Here is an 18,407-nt window from a genome sequence, read left to right on the forward strand (position 1 = left end):
CACAGGAAGTTCCGTCTCCAGGTGAGGAGCAACTTCTTTACTGTGAGGGTGGCAGAGCCCTGGCACAGGCTGCCCAGGGGGGTTGTGGAGTCTCCTACTCTGGAGGTCTTCAAAACCCGCCTGGATGCCACCCTGTGCCACATGCTGTAGGTGTGCCTGCTTGAGCAGGAAGGTTGGACTAGATGATCTCTAGAGGTCCCTTCCAACCTCAAATATTCTGTGAATTCTGTGAATTCTGTGAAACATAATTAAAAGCTAGAATGAAATGGATCTTTCTCCATAGTGTGAGAAGCCCCTTTCTAGTGTTAATTTGTAGCCAATATAGCTCATAAAATTGGATTTGTATAATAAAGAACAAATCACAGATTTTTGTCTTATTCATATTTACCTCTTTCTCATTTATTCATATTTACCTCTTTCTCATTTCTCATTGGTTTGCATTCACCAATTAATACTTGGATAAAAAATAATTCCTAAAAAATTCCTTATATTTAGAAATTGTATTCCAATTCACATATGTGTGTACACATAAATACTTGATTACTAAAAGAGAATTAAGATCCAATCGCCTTTCTTTTTAATAGTTCATTTTGCAAATGAACATCATTTTATTTTCAGAAATCTTCTATGATTCAGTTTTAATCTCTAAAACTCTGAATGGAAATTCCGTCTTACAAGATTATTCCCTCAGAAAACAAAATTTAAAAGAAAAAAAAATCCTTAAACCATTACTTGCAGATTTCTTTTTACTTTCTAAATGTATTTATTGGGTTATCTTCTGAAGGCTGCACAAAATAAGCAAAGCAACACTCAGTGAGGATGAGGGGACAAGTAGGACTAAATAGAACAACTTAAGATATACCATTCTTTCCACAAACATTTGGAGTTGTTTACACCACTATAAGAAATATTTTTCATGTTCTGATTCAAGCTAATTATATAGGTTAATAGGAAGTATCATCTACAGAATGGTAGAGCTGGCAGTTAAAAGACTTCAAAACAAGCATTGAAGAGAACACTCACTTAAAACAAGGCATTATTTTGTTATGGGCTCAAACAGAACACCTCTAAAGGATGTCAGAAAAAGACATACTTGTCTAGACTTCCATCAGATGATAACCATTTTTAAAATAAAACAGATGTTCTTACAAACAATAATTTAGTGGGCCTTTAAAAAATTAAAATCTCCTCAAAGGCTCTGTTGGAATTCGTAAAATAAATAAATAAATAAAAGTTGTTGACTTTAAGAAATCTGTCTGAACAGGAAAGGTCTACCACTCAAACTCATTTAAATAAAACTAATGCATAACGAGATAAAATCAAGTAGAGCTGTCAGCATCATTCGAGGCTTTCTGTAGGGAGTGGCGGGATGCAGAACAGAATCCAAGTAGAAAAAAAATCATAGTTTTAGTAAATTTTCAAAAAAATTGGAAGGCAGTTGCCTCAATTCTATATTTGCTAAGCACTCCAGTGCAATGGCACATTTGGTAAAATGTATTTTGCTGATTAGCATTGTAGTACAGCATGTATTCTCAAGGTTGAATAAAATTTTGCTGTCAAACACAGGAATCAGCTAGTTTATTAAGCATGAAAAATATGCAACATTTCTCTAAAATTATAGAACTTGCTTTCACAGTACAATTTCACAGGGAATTGCAATTAAATGTGCAAACTAATTTACAATTTTAAATTGATTTAAAACAAGTCTGTAAAGGATACTACACTTGTATTTATATATCAATTCATTCACACTGTATCTTTCAGCCTTGAAAGTCACTGAATTATGGGTTCTAGCCAATTTTAAAATCTACTTGTGCTCCTCTAGCATATAAATTTTGCAGCGATAGTAGAGGATAAAATGTAATGTGCACTTAAAAAAAAAGCAGTTTGATCAAAATTTAATCCTAACCGTACAATTAAATGACACTGAAGATCCAGAGACTTATATTCCTCAACTGTACACAATCCACAGCCTCCCTTCAGACTTAAACTTTTTCTTAAAAATATATACAAATCTTTGCATATAGAGCAGTTAAAATTTCTCAGCTTTACATCACCACCAGTAAGCAGCCTTTCATAATGAATAATGTAGCATGTGCCAAAAACCATCACTCAAAACAACAAAATAAAACTGTCTTTCTCTACACACAGACGATGCACCAGCAATACCCTGAATATTTTGTGATTCCACAGCTGCAGATTTTCCATAAAAATTCATTTCCTACACTATGAATTGTTTTTCTCATAAAAAAATTACATCATTACAACTGGCAAAAAAACAAACAAAAAACACCCACCATCTTTAACTGTCACTTTCCTACAAAACGCCCAAGCACGAAGCTCTGACAGGTGTGACTTGCTCCATTTATCTCAATAAAAGCCTCATGGGCTCCAGTATTACACAGCTGCCTATTTTGTCTTCCTTCCAAGATCCTGAAATTCGCTATTTTTGAACAGAAAAAAGAAAAGGCCCTGCTGAAGCACTAGCCCCTTCCTCGGCCTTTTCACCGTGGCACAACCCACGTGATGCAGCGGCCGAGGGCAGCCCATAGCCCGTGCTGATTCTGCAATCAGCAGAATTATCAATAATAAGTCTCAGTAACTAAGTTAATCTTAGTTCTTAGGGTCTTAGTTGTGACTAAAGATGGCAAAGAAGGAGTTTCAGCAGGTATTTGGCCAAGCAAATGAAATTATCTTTTACTACAAGAACATCTCTTTTCTCCTCAGCATGGGAAGTAAGAACTCTGCCTGGCAAATCAAACTCCTGGCTCCCTCAGCCTCCTTATATGGCTTTGAGAAAAAGGAAAGGAAATCACTGCTGGAGAGATCCTTCTTTAGAAGTATATTGAAATAGAAGAAAAGGACTGTATACTATATAAAAATACACTATGATAAAAGATTGGCCAACTTACCTCTTTATAAATATATATATTTAATATTGTTTTTCACACACTGCTCTGGCTATAACTGCCAATGACAGCAAACATTCAGTTCTTTCCTGTAAAGAACCCTGTCAACTCTAAAGCCTTCTGAGAGGCTGCAGCAACAGGAAATCCATATTAATGCAAACAGCGGCCTCATTCGCTGCATCCGAGCCTCACTGCTAAGCACCAACTTCATCTTTCTCTGTTTGTACTGGAAGATTTCTCTCCTTGTTTTCTAGATACTGCTTTATAGACATGCCAGGACACTCATGTCTAAGCTGATGCCTTCTGATGTCACATGGAGCTGACTAAGCAGACTACGGTCCTGGGAGAACTGTGAGAACTGTTCAGAACTAATCTTTGTTTTAGTTGGCCAATTTGGAGGTTTGCAGAAGTAAGAGGAAAGTTGATTTTTAGCATGAGAACTCATAGAATCCTTAAGGTTGGAAGGGACCTCAGAGGTCATCGAGTCCAACCCCCTGCACACACAGGGTCACCTAGAGCACGGGGCACAGGGCTGCATCCAAGCGGGTTTTAAAGATCTCCAAAGAAGGAGACTCCACAACCTCTCTGGGCAGCCTGTTCTGTCACTCTCACTGTTAAGAAGTGTTTTCTCAAGTTCCTGTGGAACTTTTGGTGCCTCAGCTTGTGGCCATTTCCTCTAGTCCTGTCGCTGGCCACCACTGAAAAGAGGCCGCCCCCCTCCTCCTCACTGCCTCCCTTGAGGTATTTATAGACACTGATCAGGTCCCCCCTCAGCCTTCTCTTCTCCAGGCTGAACAGGCCCAGCTCTCTCAGCCTTTGCTCATAGAGCAGATGTTCCAGGCCCCTGATCATCCTCGTATTCAAGACTGTCTTAACAGTTGATTGAAACCTTACATTAATTAATCAAGGTCTTTCAATACAAAAAAATCCCTAAATGAACATTTTGGAATGATTTTTTCAAACTTATTTCTAGTGCCTTATTTCTTTTAGCAGCAGCACAAAAACTTTCTTGTTGGTTCACAGAGCAATGTTGTCAGTAATGGAAACAACAACCACAGGAGGTTTTAGTAGAACCAGAAGGAAGACAGAAAAGAACACATCTCAAGGGGATACAGAAGGTTTGCAGCAGCTGGGAGGTAAGCTGGGTAAGAGAATTTGTCCTCAAAATGGTGGTGAGATTAGAGGAACAGCTGCTCAATGGAGAGTCAGGAAATAAGAGCTAGGAATGTTAGTGAAAACTGTATAAACATAGTTCAATATATAGAGAAGATTAGAGCTGTTTCAAGATAGAAATGTCAAAAAAAAAAAAAAGGAGAGATTCAGTGAAAGAGAGAAAATCTAAGTGTATTAGAACTCATATCCTACAGGAAATGTCTTAGGAGAATTTAAAAAAAAAGAGTATTTCAAAAGTAATTAAAACCCGAGTTTCTGATTACCATAAGAGATGCTTTTTCCTTTTTATTAGTAATCAACTGTGCGGGAGTTAAATTAAAGATAAGCCACTTCATCTGGGGAAGGATGTTCATATACGTCCATTCAGATGCTTCCTTTAGCTGTGTTATACTGCGCAACACATTTAGTTTTCAATGTTATTTTCTCAGCACCAGTCAGAGTTAGTGCTATTAGTGCTGCGGCAGCTCTCAGCGACGTTAGCTCATGTGCACAGAAGTGTTGATTGTTTAAATCCCGGCCTGTCCAGGCATGGTTTGCCCTGCAAGGCACCATGTGCCCCTGGCAGGCAGGCAGCAACGCCCCTGCACAAGCGGGGAGCACTGGGTGTACAGGGAGCTCATCCAGGCCTGAGGGCAAAGGGAGACAGGCAGGGAAATACAGAGAGTGGGGGGGGAAAGAAGAGGGGAAAATCAAGCTAAAGATATTTCATCAAAGCAGCAATTTATACAAAGTTATGAGAATAAGACTCTATGGGATAATTTCCTTTTCTAAATACTTTTTTTTAAAATGCACTAAATTCTTTATTCCCCTATTTCAAAAAAAAAAAAATAAATAAAAAGAAGAGCTCAAGATTGGAAGACATTGATTAAAAAAAAAGATAACATCAGATAAAACTATGGAGAAAACTACAATCAATAGATGCAATATATTCTACAATATATTCTATGTTCTAAACAAACTAGTTACAAGACAGATCCAAGTTAAACATAATAACTTTTTTCCACGGTATTTATATCATAATTAAATCAGAGAGCCAACTGGCATAAACTTGTCTTCAGGTACATTACCACATCACCATTATCAAATGATACTTTTCAGAGATACGTGTTAATAAGTAACCTTAATATTGAACAGAAGCTGCAATGACAAATGAAATTAAGCATGAGGAATCCTCTAAATTTCAAAAGTTTTTGGAAGTATTACTTTATCACTGGAATTTACAGCATTATTAAGAGCAAATTTCTGCTCTAGATCCATCCTTAAGTTTCACAAGGAAAAATAAAAAGTAATAGAGCACAGTGATGAGAAAAGAAGCACTGGGAGACAAATAAAGTCCCTATTTTGATAGCTTAATAGTATGGAATTTTTTTTGCTCTTTAAGGATTTTGTGTAATATTGTACACATAGATCTGCGCACAAGTGTTTACTTTTAGCTATTGACCTGAAAATAAATAAAAAAGGAAAGAAAAAAAGGAAAATACACCTAAACCCTAAATTAGAAATAAATCTTGTCAAGTATTTGAAGGCTCTAAGTTGATTTGTTTTATAAAAGTGGATTGAAATTGAGATCTTCAAAGGGAAATTATGTTATTTGTTAAGTCTAATACACAGTATATTACAGCCATTCCTTTATCACCCACAGGGCAGTTTTCTGCAATCACTATTTATGATTACTGAATTGTTGAATTGTTGCTTGTGGCATTGTTTTCTTACAGAACTCCTGACAAAACTTTCTGTTTCTATGCAAACAGCATCTATACAATAAAAAATATTTAATGGCTAGTTTAGCTAAGCTTTAATGTTAACCATACAGACATTATCTTGTTCCCATCTAATCCACAAACAGAGCAAAGCCATCAAAAGCAGACACAAAATAAGAAACAGAAAAAAAAACAGAAATCTGGGAGATTTGAGGAGCTCTTACAGAAAGCCATTACAATTCCAACAACTGTTTCCTTACTCTGTTTTATTATTATACTTATGGTTTACCAGAAGCTAATGAGCAATTATGGAACAGTATTTTGTTTGTCACTTCTATGGACAAGTCAAATTTTCAAGAAGAATACAGAAAATATTTTAAAATGTTGAATTCTTATTAAAACATATTCTTGAAGAAAACACTATTCAGACATAGTGCTTTAATGTTAAAAAAAAGAAAAAAAAAGCTTCAAAGCTTCAGAGGACCTCACTGGTTAAAATAAAAATCAAATCTAATTAGGTTTTGAAACTTGCTGGGAAAGCAATGATAATGTACCCAATTATTAAAAGTTCAATCACTTTTCCTCATTTTGTTGTACACAGTTCTACACTATTTTGTCTGCTTCTCTTCAGTTGTAAAGGCTTTTCTGTTGCACACACTCCCATTCTATCAAGCCAAAATGTATATTCTTTCATCACAGTTACTGTTTAACTGGTTTGAATTCCACACTTACAGAAAATCAACAGCCCAGAAATTCCATGTAGAACCATGATCCTGTTAGATTTAATAAGTGTCTTGCATTGGCTTTAGTGAGGCCTAAATTTCACCTTTAGATTAACAGCATACTGTTAGAATGGGATTTTATAATGTGCCTAAATTTGGCTGCTTGACAGCTGACTAGTGTCCCCTGGGGACTCTGTAAATATGATTGAGTATAATTTTTAATATGCATAAATAAATAAGAATGTTTCAATGATTAAATGCAAGATATGAGCTCTGCTGTATATCTGCAACAGAAAAGCTAGTTCTGAATGAGGTTGACCAAATTCAGGGGTGTAACAATAATATTTGTATAAAATAACAAACAACAATCTTCACCGCAGGTGTGAAGTGTTTAGTATAGACCTTGGGAAAGTGAGAGATTTTCTAAAACACAGGCCACTTGTGTTTGTTTTCCTGTTGACCAGGTGAAACATACCTTATATCAGAAATGCTACTACTGTGATTCAATTTTTTGTGTTTCTCACCCATTCAGTGAAAAAGAAAAATAACTTTGCAGTCAGGATTTAAGATTATGATAAAATTTTCAAGTATCGTATGAAAAGAGCAAGCTCACAGAGGTAACATTATGATATTCTCCTTAAGTCATCAGAGTTCAAAACTCGACATGACCTACAGGAAAATTGTTTTGCCTGTTTTTGCCACTATTAAAGTCTCAGGTTTTAGCTATTTCACCCAATTGATGTATTTGTCACAGACAAAATCTAAGACCTCTATATTCTCTCAGCATTAAAACATCATGAAGAGCTGAAGAGCATCATATTAATTTAGCATAATAATGTTGCCTCAAACTTACCTCTTTTGGGATGAAAGACAATGAACACGGCAGAGTTTCCTTTCCTTCTAAGTACACAAAATACAAATGAGGTTTCAAAGGACAGCAGTCAACCACTGTCAAACAAAATTCAGAATCGTTAGAGATGTTATTTTACTATCAATAAGTCCTGCCTTTGGAGCTCTAATAGTTGCAGCATTTAAATTCATTTTGATATAATGCAGATATGTATTTCCATGGTAAGAATTTCTCAGGAAGTTACAATCGAATATAATATTTCTAACGAGCATTTTGTCAGTAATTCTGAGAAGCGTCTCCTTCCAGCAACACCAATGAAAGCCACCGATATAGGAGCACAGAATTTTTAAGAGGGAAGAAAAAAATTAATTTGCTTTCGAGTGAACCGGTTAGGAAAAAATGTTAATCAAACGGTGAAAACTAAATATTTTTCCCCTGTAATATTGTCTGAAACATTGTTTTTCTGAATTACTTTCAAGCTTCATCTACAGTAGAGAAGCTTATTAATAAAGCTTCTTGCATTTTGCAAGTATTCCTGTTCACTTTTAAGAAATACCAGCAGAAGCATGGCACAGATTCACAGTGCACAAGTACAATGTTTCTGCATTTGGCATTCATCCCGGGACTGCTCCATTTCAACACCAGCCTGAACACCACTTTATCTGTTTCAAGCACAAACTCTGATATAAAAACAATTTGCAATGAGTCTATTCTCATACCAGTCCCTCTTCTGATTTAGACAGAATCTCACAGTTCTCTTTGAATTTAAAAAAAGCTAACTAGAAGTCCACATCTCCCCTTGAAAACTTACTGCACGGTAAGGTAATGCCTCTGCTCTTGTCAGATCGCTTTTTGTCATCATTCACATACAGTTCTACATAAAGATATAAAACAGTGTTGCAATGTATAGTTAGTTACATAAGAAGTCGTCATGATTCTCCTGAGCTTGCAAGGACAAAAAGCCATATAATAATAGCTGCAGAATTCTCCCAGGTATAAAGATGTTTGGGCAGGGTGAAGGAGATATCAGTACTTAAGTGTAAAAGGGATGAGCAATGACAACTGAAAAATGAGAAACTGCAGAAGTCCTAGCAAGAAATAAAAAACAGCCATCAAATGCCTCACACTGCTGCAATATTATTCTGACTTGGTCATCATGTAGAGCTGAGGTTTTATGATTAAAGTTTGAGAATTTGGAAAATGAACCCCAGATCCTCAAATTCATCAGTGAAGCTGAAATAAGCTTCACTCCCTAGTGGAATAGTGGGAAAAAGTCCATAAACAGGTAATAAACATAGCTCTCATTTTTAACTGGGTCAAGAGTAATCAGAGGCGGATTTATTTCACATGCCTTAAGAGTTACAAGCAAAAATAAAGAAGAAAAATAAGATACATAGAAACACACACACACAAACACACAAATGAACACATACATGCACACACATCTCTTTCTCAGCAAGCTGACACTTTCCAAACAGTTGCTTTTGGCAAATGCCATTTTACAGGTAAGATGATCCCCTTGAATTTATATTAAAGAATACTTCTCAAAATTTTTAGGTCTTCTGTAAATGGTGAAAAATCAGTAAAATTTGTATAACATTAAGTAGCACCAATCTATTCTTTAATTCATGAAAATTATTATCTGTTAAAAGCAAATACCTGGACAGTCATTAACATTCAGTACAAAATCCTTGTACTTGGATAAATCAAACTCCACTCTGGTACATGACTGTTTTTTGTTCTGCAGCAAAAAGGGAATCGATTTTGTAGAACCAACATAAACACCATCAAAGTCAAACAGTTCCTGTAAATATAAAGAAATAAACTGAGGACAGAATGTTATAAAATCATGTACATAGCTGAACAACAGTAAAGTTGAAGATAGTGTTCAGAGACTCTGAATTTATAAGACATTTACCAGACATCTCAACTGTCTAGTCCGATCCCTTTTTAAAAAAATCTTTTAAAGATATCAAAGACACGGGTTAGAATTCAGCAAAGGAACCCAGTTAAACCATTAACAAAGTTTTCCTCATTTAGTCAACACACAGCTTCATTTCCCACTTCTTGTAGTCTTCTCTTTGGCTACTTCAAGAAATCCTCTCCCTTTTAATGCATTTTTCCAGATTGTCTGTTTCAATGGCTAAAGTTGTAAGGTATCATTTAGTTTAACTATCACATCTGCATTTAGTTTTTAACTTATCTTCGTAGCTTCTTCTCTTTGATATTTCTCAAAGAAAGTTCACATAGGAAAAAAAATGAAATTATTTAGTAGGGGTGAACCACTTCAACATCTAAATTAAGCAAAACACTACCAATCACATCAACAGGCACAATAACAATACTTCATACTTACCACACTGATGTTTATCTCAGGGACTTCCACACATCCAGTAATCCTAAGCACAAGTACTCTTGAGTTTCGCACTGCTACCTGAGTGAATGGAGAACAGCATGATTGTTAACAAGGTAATTTTAACATTTTCATCTCACTAAGTTTGTTGTAATTACAAGTTTTTAAAAAGATAGACAGTGGAGAGTATAATAGCATAACTTGTCATGAAAGTAACTATTTCCTTATATCAGCACTTCTCCTATGGCACACCACATCTGAATAGCAATTTCCATTGATAAAAGAAAAAGGAGATTCAGGAAAGATCAATCTTTTGCAGGCAAAAGACTTCAGGAAGTAGCACCACTAGAAGGAATAGTTTTCTGGAACAGAAAAGCACCAAGTGGTTAGTAATTTCTATTCAACAGCAGTGAGAAATGATAAATACACCTGAGGACAAGTTGCTTTAGAGAGGCACTGGTAGAAATACATAGATGCTGCTGTTCTGACCAGTGTTAAATATACATGGAAAAAAACAGAAGACAGAGAATAAAAGCCAGGAAAGGTAATAAAGATAAGCCACATGTTAACATTCTCCTCATATTCTGCCCTTTCTTACCCAACAGCAAGTTCGGCTAGCATGCATGCAGAAATACGTGCTTATTGTGCTTCTAGTATCAAATCAAATATACCAATAATCCCCTCCAAGATGTCTCTCCTTGTAATAATTACAAAGGCAAGTCAAGGAATTAAAACACTTCAGTTCTGCAAGTCCTGCTACTTTGCAGAACAAGAAAACCACAGACAGGTCTACGTGAATACATGAAGCCAGTCAGTGCTGGTTTCAACAGCTTGCCAACAGCATAGGAAGAATTAGCTCAAACTCAGAGGTACTTAGATATTTTACAGCAAGACCAAAACCAAGTGTAAAGCTCTGTCGAGGGTTAGAATAGGTTGCTGGCCATCAACAGCTATAGCATTTTTTTTTCTTTTAAACTTTGTGACATTGGAGATAAAATTTAGAACGTCACACATACACACTCTTCCATGCATCAAAACACCAACACAACACTTAGAAGACGACACTCTTCCAGTTTCAAATACCTCCACTCTTGTATCAAAATTCATTTTTGCATTTGGAGTGAAGGAGATTTTGAGATCAGCATGGCCTCCCACAGGTATTACCCCTCCAGGAGGTGTGATTATCATTCCAGGCAGTGGGTTCAAATCAAGAACCTTCAAACACAAAAAAAGTATTGAAACAACAGCTTATAACATTTGAGAAAAATTAGTTATTTACTAGGAAAATTTTTCACCCTTATAATCTGAATCTTGATAATGTATGATATTTACTTGGGCATGGAGGTTTGGGGCAAAATCACAGGCAGGCAGTTAAGTACATTATCAGATTTTTAGAAAAAATTATCCGTTTCTATTATGAAATAACTTTTATGCACAAGTTGATAATTCTACTTTCTTTTTTGGGGGTTGTTTTCAGGAAGTAACTGAATTAGGAAATGCCATCTAGCAAGCTTCTAGAATACAAAGTATCTTACCAGTGAATGATAAATTCTTCACTGACTTAAGTTAGTGTAAGTAGCCAGTTAAGTAAAAAGATGGGGCACAAGATTCAGTTACTGTAAGGTAAAGCTCAGCAGCAGCAGGCTGTTTACACCCAGACAGTTAGAACTAAATAAAAGATATCTTCCATACCGATAACTTTTTAAAGTACAGTTACCCGTATGTGTTAATGACAGGCCATACTTCCATCTCTCAGCTTAAGAAAAATCATACAGGCCTGAGAAGTTGTTTTTGTTTATCAGCTGCAGCATAGCTATAGCAAGTGTTACTACTGCACACAGGATGCACCTGAAGTAATAAAATCAGCATAACTAAAAACAAAGAAAGATGATAGAAATGAAAGTAATCAAGCAGTCCCACAAAAACATTTGAAAAAAAGTTCTGAGGATTCCACTGAAAATGATCCTACTTCAGTAAATATGCACAACATTTTCTTCTTCTTATCCAGAAGAACTGACGAGGTTCCATTTCCTATGAATTTATAAGTTAACCGCCACAGCGGTGTCCTGCTTGCCTATCCTCCTCTCAGCGCTGGCCTAAAGGACTAATCGCAGCGTTCGCTGTGACTGCTCTGGGTCTCCGCACGTGTCGCCTGTCTAGGGCAGCTGTCTGAGCACAGGGACTGGAAGGACTAGTGAGTTTGCCCTCTCTCAAAACATGTAACCATCTGAGTCTTAAATGCTTTTTCTTTCACATGAATTTTGTTTCTTGAGAAAGCCAGACAAACACAAAAGTTTCATAGAATCATAAAATCCTTAAGGTTGGAAGGGATCTTTAGAGACCATCTAAGTCCAACCCCAAAGTAGCTTAGAAAAAAAAGTGGTTTAAGACACAAAATTTTGACGTGATTTGATAAAACAACTGCCCCTCTCCTCCTCCTCTAAACAAATTAAATAGGCGAAAGATAATTTTATCTTACCTGGAAGTATGCATGATTGTATCCTATATTTTGAAGAATGGCTGTCTTACAAGTACATAAACCCAAAGGAGCATGATTGAAGTGTATCCTTTGTTGTAGAAACTGAACATTGGTAGGACCAAGCTATATAAAAACAAACAAACTAAATAATGTACTACTAAGCATAAATAAATATTCACCATAAACTATTTTTCTTTTCATTACATAAAGAACTAAACATGCCGGCAGAAATGCGTAAGTAATCAGATGGGGAAACAGATTTTAAAGGTGAGACAACATTTACTCAAGCTACAAGCCATCTAGATTCAAAGTGAACAGAACCAAACCCCAGAACACATCTAGTTTTATTTCAAGATAAAGAAAAAATAATTTTATTAAACTCAAATTTAATTGAATTCTGAAAATTTAATTGAAAACTACAAAGAAAAATGATTTAAGATCAATAAGTCAATTTAAATTTGTATGCTATTTCTTTATAAAAACCGGAGGAGCATGCCTAAAGTGGCAACCAGGAAACTTTGATGAAAAACAAGAGCTGCCAGATTGCTTCCTTTGTTGTGGTTAAAATGTAAATATTTCTATACATACACATATGCATATACAATATATATACATAGATATATGTATGCATGTATACACGCATATCCTTGGACATACAGAGTATCCTAGTACCCTGTAACAAACATGCAACCTAGATTATTCATTAACAATTATATGTTCCAGACGTCGTTTTTACAACGCTGGGCAAAATATTTTATCCTCATCAACTCAAATGTAGCCATCCATTTAACATCAGAAATTAGGAACAGTCCTCCAAGGTCGTAAGAGAAGTTCACATAGCCTGTAGGCAATCTCAAACAGTGAGCAACAAAATGTACTCATGGAGGAGCACAATAACAGAGCACAGTTCTAATTTTCCCTATTCCAATTCCAGACAGCACTGGGATAGAGATGATATGCTTGTGTATTTTAATCTCCAAAGGATTTCTCTACCTTCAGTGCCATTCGTTTATTTAATACTAAATTTGCCATCAGGACAGGGTACTTCAGAAATTTTTATAACAGTAGAAGCTTCACCACTCTAACACACCCTACTTCCTGCTTTTAATATGGAGGGGGAAAAAAAATCAAATGAAATAAATCTGATTTCTTATTTTTGGATGATCTTTTTTTGTCATAAGATTCCTTCTACTCCAGCTAAAATTTGGGCTTCTTCCCATCACTGTTTATAAGACTATATCCAGAACATCCCTTTTCAAATCATCAGACAGCATCTACAAAAGACAAGTGACATTACACCCAACTGAGAGTCACTAACCTGAAGTCATCCATACATTGAAACATTTTTTCTCCTCCGTGATTTTTTTCCTTTAGCATGTTTTTAAACAACTATTATATTACATTTGAACCTTTGCTTTACTAAACTAAGCAAGTCAAAACGAGTAACTCTTTCATAGCTTTTGTAAAAAATTGTAAGACTGTGGGATTGTAAGAACCACTCACTTGAGGTGCAGAGGAAGTGTATCACCACAGGGAAGAAAAATAATAGACAGAAATTCTGAGAATCTGAGAGCAAGACAAAGTCAAAGTATCTTTTACCCCCATCGTCGTCTTCATTTCTTTGGAACAAGGAACTTTTTCATGAGCATGTGCCAAATGGAAAGCATGAGAGATTAAAATGTGGGGTTTTTTTGAATATACAGTCACAAAAACATGTTCCAGAATGTTTGTTAAACAGCATAACACACATTGCTCTCTAAGGAGGTATTACCTTTGCAAAACATTTCAACTTGACTGTGTTTCCCTGGTGCACACACAAGTTGAATTCGCCTGTGTCTGCAGAGTGGAACGCCGAATGCCAAACAACTTCACACTCCAGATCTCTATACGGTTCCACAAAACCTAACCAAATTCACACAGTTTACAAATTGCTGCATGTAATACACTGCAAAATTACACTGTTCAAATTACACTGTGTAACTACAAATAACATATGCTTCTTAACTCCAAATGACCTTCTATTACTGAAGACTAAACCTACACCCTAAAATTGTTGAACAACATGATGAATGAAGTAAGATTAGCTTCCGAATTTTCACAACAGTTACATAAATTCATTTTATTAGCAACCTATAGTAAATCATCCAAAAGTCACCAGTATTTTTTATACATAAATTATTCAAATATTTAAGGAGAATAGCTGGGGGAAAAAAAAAAAAAAGCAACCCTTCTCATGGAAGAATAATTCTGGGAAGAATATACACATTTTCCTGATTTCAATTGATTCTGAATTAGTATCACCAAAGATACCCTACTTGTCATGAACGAGGTGACACCAAACTCCCACTGCAGCCATATCACACTTGTCCTGAACTACACCAGCTCATCTTACTCGGTTAGCAGTTGGCACTTCAATAGGAAAGCTCCAATATACTCTAGATAAAACACTTTATTTAATAGGGAAAGTAAAAGCTCACATCTCACATACATCCAACAGATACTGTCCCATAACACAAGTGGACAATAATCCCAGAGGCTGAATTTCATTGTTATGTTACTTACTCTCTACCTAGCCTTCTTACCAGTTTCTCTCATATATTGCTTTGCAAAAACTTACTCCCTTTATGAGTTATATGCTGCCACTAACTGCCAATAAATAGCAGCCTCATCCCTTTTTATAGCAACATGCACTCAGAGCAGTGATAACACAAGAGCTGTTTGCTGGACACAGAAAGAGCAACCTGGAGCCAATATGCCTAGGTGGGAATGCTGTGGGGGGCTATGGGGGAACGCATCCCCCTTACACAGGGAATGCTGCTACATTGCAAATACTCCCTGCATGTCACTATGGTACAAACGCCCTCTGATCTGAAACTACTTTTGGGTAAAACTAGTGCTGACTCACAGCTAAAAATATAACTCACGGCATCAGCTGATTGTCTTATTTGACATCACCCACATTCAAGATACACAAAATACAATTGTATACTGTACCTTTGGATGGCCGTATTGAAAATGGAGTATTTTTATCAGCAATTATAGGTTTCCAAGAAAACTCAGCAGAATAGTTTCTGCGATTGTATATTCTGATAGTTCTTCGAAATTCTGTCTCTGCTAGATAGCCAGGAATAGGATTTAGAATCAGCTCCTTTGCAGAAAGCTCTAGCTCAACAGACACTGCTTTTGCAGTTACCAGCACATGTCCAGTGTTTCCATTATTTATTGTGTATGTGAAAGACCTGTAATGTTAAAGAAAAAAAAAAAGGTATTACTCTACATATTAGGTAGTAGTCAAAATACATTTATATAAAATATAATTATTGGCAAGAAAAACTTAATGAAGCAATTGAGTGTGAACACAGAATGTTAGAACTGACACCAGAATGCTATCCATAACCATTTTGCATGAAACTCAAACCTTCCAAATGGATAACCAACTCCATACACTGTTTTAATACCATTAGTAAAGTGAGAATTTCATCCTGATACCAGAAATATAGAAGATTTGCCTATAGAATCACCTAGGCAGAGGTATAATAATAGATCTGAGAATGGGTGCAAAGATGCAACACACTGCTGGAAAAAAAAAATACAGTATTTTCCATAAAGAGGAAAATTTTCACAGAATCACAGAATATTTAAGGTTGGAAGGGACCTCTACAGATCATCTAGTCCAACCTTCCTGCTCAAGCAGGCACACCTAGAGCATGTGACACAGGGTGGCATCCAGGCGGGTTTTGAAGACCTCCAGAGAAGGAGACTCCACAACCTCCCTGGGCAGCCTGTTCCACTGCTCTGTCACCCTCACAGTAAAGAAGTTCCTCCTCACCTGGAGACGGAACTTCCTCTGCTCCAGCTTATGGCCATTACCCCTCGTCCTATCGCTGGCCACCAGTGAAAACAGCTTGTCCCCTTCCACCCCGCATTCTCCCTTCCTGAACTTATACACATTAATCATATCCCCTCTCAGCCTTCTCTTCTCCAGGCTAAACAGGCCCAGTTCACTCAGCCTCCCGTCATACGAGAGATGTTCCATTCCCTTAATTTTCCCTAATATACTGTAGCACTTTTTTTTTCCTGAAATACCTATAGCAATGAGGCCTTTGTCCAAGCATATGCATATACATTCCTTCTAAACACAACCCTAACAAATACTCACTATATGTGACAGTGCTCCTTCCCTTCCCACAAGGTCCTTCTACAACCTGTGCTCTGCCTCAGCTTTACCTCTCCCTAAACACAGGCAGGGGTTAATGGAGCATCAGCCAATTAAAAGGCATCTATTGAGCAAACAAGAATGAGTCAATCATCCCCTGCCCCACCAAGCAGGAAGCAGTGCACAGCCCATTGAGTATTCTGTACTGCAGAACCTCTGCCCGAGCAGAGATGCCTCTCAAGGTTACTCCTTGAGGTGGAGAGATTCCTTATCCACCACAGATCCTCAGGAAGCAGCTAATAGCATGCTGAAACTTTGCAAAACTTTGCTAATATTTCTATTGACTGCACTGATAATCAGTGTTGACTAGGTCTGAGACATAGATTGGATGCTGCTCTCCCCAGATTCCTCAGAAGAGGAGTCTGGAAAGCAAGGGGGTCCAATCTGAACCTCATGACGCCATGGGAAACATAATTACATGGAGTTTAAAATAATCACATGAAATGTTTCTTTACTACTACTACTATGAAGTCTATGAGGCAAATATGTAAATCAAGACAAATGCAAGAGCCTTACTTCTGAAAAGTCCCAAGCGTGTTTGTCTCAAATACTACTGGAATATAAGCCTTGAAAAGAGGAGGCACCACCTGGGACAACGGACTCGTCTGCTGTAACTCTTCAGGTTCAACATCAATTTGTACCCATATATGAACCAACAAGTTATTGATGATATGCAGTCTTCTGACAGATGTTGATTGCACACAAACGTCACCAAAGTTTATAGTAGAAGGACCTGGAACATATATAAAATGAGATCTTCAATATAACAAAGTAAAAATTTAATATTGGGAAATAGAAAAAAAATTAATCAGTACGTTATTAAAGTTCCATAAAATAAAGTACTAGACAGATAAAAGAAATCTGCAGTGGAACTTTGGGATTAAATGTGTGCACTGTATTTTCAGCAGCACAATTCAAAACTCAGTGCCAAATTTATATCTTAATTGTATCTCAGACTGCAAGATATTAAAATAGCAAAAATAATGTGCTAATATCTGAAATTAGTAATGTTTTTAATACTTTCTTTTTATTAATCAGATATTTAAATGGCTAGCCAACACACAAGTCACTTATAATTTACCTAGATAGCTTGTTTATTTGGTTCTATCATGTGTAATTTTATGACAACAAAATGACCTCATTACTTGACTTACTCCTATCACCAGCTGTCATGCTGGTCTGCAAATTTGATCATTCATGGCACTGATCAAACACCTTATATAAGCCTTAAGCATCTTATATTAATGTTTGTTTTATGGTATTTTCCCCAGGTAAGTAAATATACCGGGCTGCTAACTAACTTTTTCTAGCTAAAAAATAAATAAATATACTCTTTTTTTTTCTTTTAAAAAAATTATGAAATATGAATTAGGCTTTGCTGCAAAATAAGTATTTTTTCCAAGGCAAAATATGGCTTTATGGGCTGTACAAAGGATGAAAAAAATCTACGTTTAGTACCAAATGTTGTTAACAGACAAGTCCCTTCATGGGCTCCAGAAGGGTTACTCCCCATTACAGAGCCTTCTACTGAAAGAATTCTTACCGTTTGTAGCGACTTGTAGTTCACTGAGGTATCACTGTTAACTCCCAGAAACATTCTCACAACCACCCTGAGTCTTTTTTGATCCTAATGAGGCTTCAGACACTACCCCAAAACAAGTCATAGGAGTATGAGCAGCCCTCATTTCCCGTAACAGGCCTGAAGCTGTACACAGCTACTCATACCTCATTACTGCTGGGCAAATCTAGTTTAAAGGGCTCATCACGAGGGCTTTAAACTAGATTCGAGGGGGAGGGGGGTATCCGTGGGGTGGCAAATGAGATGGTGCCTGATGGCCCGTCACACCATCCACAGCAATCTAGAGCTGTGGCCTGTGAAGGGTCCTCCAGGACTCTAGAGGCCATAGGGCAAAATAGGAAAACTTCCGAGAGCCCGCACAGTCAGGCTGCAGCTGTCCCGTCAAGGAGGAGAGGCACATTGGGAGCCCCGCTCAAATGCCTCTAC

At 36.7% G+C, this 18,407-nt stretch overlaps 1 protein-coding gene across 1 annotated transcript in view; it reads right to left on the reverse strand.

The window, feature by feature from the left end:
- Window positions 1–18,407, reverse strand: part of CFAP47 (cilia and flagella associated protein 47) — a 283,396-nt gene that overhangs the window by 244,653 nt on the left and 20,336 nt on the right. Inside the window, exons 14-21 of the mRNA XM_026047310.1 lie at window positions 16,919–17,135; window positions 15,181–15,425; window positions 13,958–14,088; window positions 12,187–12,309; window positions 10,791–10,922; window positions 9,711–9,788; window positions 9,020–9,158; window positions 7,358–7,452 (exon numbers count right to left, since the gene is read on the reverse strand). Coding sequence (XP_025903095.1) covers window positions 7,358–7,452; window positions 9,020–9,158; window positions 9,711–9,788; window positions 10,791–10,922; window positions 12,187–12,309; window positions 13,958–14,088; window positions 15,181–15,425; window positions 16,919–17,135 — 1,160 coding nt within the window. The remainder of the gene's footprint in view (window positions 1–7,357; window positions 7,453–9,019; window positions 9,159–9,710; window positions 9,789–10,790; window positions 10,923–12,186; window positions 12,310–13,957; window positions 14,089–15,180; window positions 15,426–16,918; window positions 17,136–18,407) is intronic.

This window comes from Nothoprocta perdicaria, unplaced genomic scaffold (genome assembly GCF_003342845.1).
Source record: "Nothoprocta perdicaria isolate Ctin4 unplaced genomic scaffold, notPer1 scaffold_49, whole genome shotgun sequence".
In the NCBI taxonomy this organism is placed as follows: domain Eukaryota; kingdom Metazoa; phylum Chordata; class Aves; order Tinamiformes; family Tinamidae; genus Nothoprocta; species Nothoprocta perdicaria.